Consider the following 2,023-nt stretch of genomic DNA (forward strand, 5'->3'; position numbering starts at 1 on the left):
GTGTGTGTGTGTGTGTGTGTGTGTGTGTGTATTAAAAAACTATTTCACAATGGGGCCAGATAAAATGTTAACAAAGGCCAGATTTGGCCTGTGGGCCTTTAGTTTGACTCATCAAAAAACTGTTATTAGATATATTTTTGCCAGGTTGTGCTTTGTGAAGTGGAACCTATAACATTAAAACAAATTTACGAAAAAAAAAAAGTAAAGCTCAAAGTGATTTTAGCTTGTAAAAACATCAAAACAAATCCAGATGAAGTGCGTTCCGGTGCGCGTTCCTAAAACCACGTGGATTACTGGGATCCAAACAAACACAGCCTGTGAAAAAAGTCCCCCACTCTCCACCATCAAACCCCCGGAGTCTTTTGGAACCAGACTCGGGTAAGCGTTAGAAAAGAATTACTGGGACGCTTTTAGAAAGTGCTAATCTCCACTTCCTGTAGGAATTATACCACGAGACCTTTCTCATCCCTCATATTGTGTAAAGATGAGCAGTAAAGTGTGCAGTATAGACAGACAGTGAATTGCTTAGCGTGCATTTTTAATTTTCTCTTTTTGTTCGGGATTAGTAGAAATTTTTTCCCCCCATTTGTCCTGACCCGTGTCATCGCCGTGACTCACCTGTGGCAGGGCGGAGCTGAGCTGTCGCTGCAGCGAGTCCCGGTCGTAGATAACATCCTGAAGGTGCTGCTGAGCCAGTCCCAGGCTCTCCTGGGTTTCCCGCAGCGTGTCCAGGAGCCGGTCCCGCTCGTCCAGCATGTTGACCATCAGCTGCTCGAAGTGGGAGTCCGGGTCCGAGGCGCTGCTCTGAGAGCCGCGCTGACTCAGCGCCGTGTCCTCGCTGATCGTGGGCATCACCTCGCACATCATCCTGGCTCTGCTGAAAAGAAGACATCAGACATTTTTAAGGACGTTTGCACTTCATTAACCTGGWCGTCCATGTTTTCTGCGTTTATCCACATTTTTGTACAAAACTGCTGTTTCTTACTTCTTGGGCTTGACATGGAGCTAGGCTCAGCGTTACACCAGTATTTCAAAGCTTACAGACACGTCTTGGGGTGCTGGGCATCCTGGCCTAGATTTCACGCATGTGATGTTTATTGGGGCAGCTCAGATCATGTTACATAACGCAACGCTGTAGAGGATAATGTGACGCCTTATTCCAAGTTCCTTTCCGGGGCTCTTCAGATGCATTAAAAGTTGTGGGAAAATAAGAAAAATATTTAAAAAAAGATATGTTTGAATCATTCGGCAGAGGCTTGTGATGAAGCTATGAGTCACAAAAAGATTTTATTACAAGAATGAATTGCCTTTCAGAGATACAGCTAACGTATAGCCTAGCTTAAAAGTTCACTCAAATAACGGGTTGAAAAAAATGCTTTTTAACGGCAGATAAATACAAATTTAAATGCAAACCGTATTCACTCACTTGTTAGACGTAAACCCATGCATGCAAATGTCTCAAACCTTGCTGCTTTTTCATTTAGCAAAGTGAGCTAAGCTAACAATCTCAGCAGTGTTAACAGTCACTTCACCAGCTGTGTGGTGTGGCACTAACGAGCCACTAAAGGCCTCATTAAACCGCAGTGTCAGATTTATATAAGCACTAACATGTAAAACAATGTAAACACWGTAGTTCTGAGGCAGTTAAAAGGCTATCGCTAACCATTTCCCCTGATTATAGTATTTGTTTTATGGGCAATTGCCACAAATGGGCGTTATTTTAAACAGTACATGCACCAGGATGTTTTTGAGGGTGCATATAAGTTTAGGTCATTGCATAAAGGAAGGTTGAAAAAATGCACCCTTGCATTGTTTTCATATATTTATGGGGGAAACAACTGAAATAGAGACCAGCTTATACACTGATTTGTTTGCTTTTTAGCTTAAAGGGATCCCCATTCGTTGTAACATTAGACTTTATTTAATAAACATATATTTTAACTGTAAAATAGAGACTGTAAAAATAATGTAGGATGTTTAGTTTTTATAATTTTTAAACTAAAAGTTTAGAAATATATTACAC

General features: G+C 41.4%; 1 protein-coding gene across 1 annotated transcript in view; it reads right to left on the bottom strand.

Moving 5' to 3' along the window:
* ppfia2 (PTPRF interacting protein alpha 2) overlaps positions 1–877 on the bottom strand; it is a gene marked incomplete at its 5' end in the record, with an annotated part of 144,693 nt that extends 143,816 nt beyond the window's left edge. Inside the window, 1 exon segment of the mRNA XM_014013789.1 lies at positions 619–877. Within this exon segment, the coding sequence (XP_013869243.1) occupies positions 619–867 (249 nt within the window).
* Positions 878–2,023: the final 1,146 nt, after the last annotated feature.

The sequence above is a fragment of the Austrofundulus limnaeus genome, unplaced genomic scaffold, assembly GCF_001266775.1.
Source record: "Austrofundulus limnaeus strain Quisiro unplaced genomic scaffold, Austrofundulus_limnaeus-1.0 Scaffold106, whole genome shotgun sequence".
Classification (NCBI taxonomy): domain Eukaryota; kingdom Metazoa; phylum Chordata; class Actinopteri; order Cyprinodontiformes; family Rivulidae; genus Austrofundulus; species Austrofundulus limnaeus.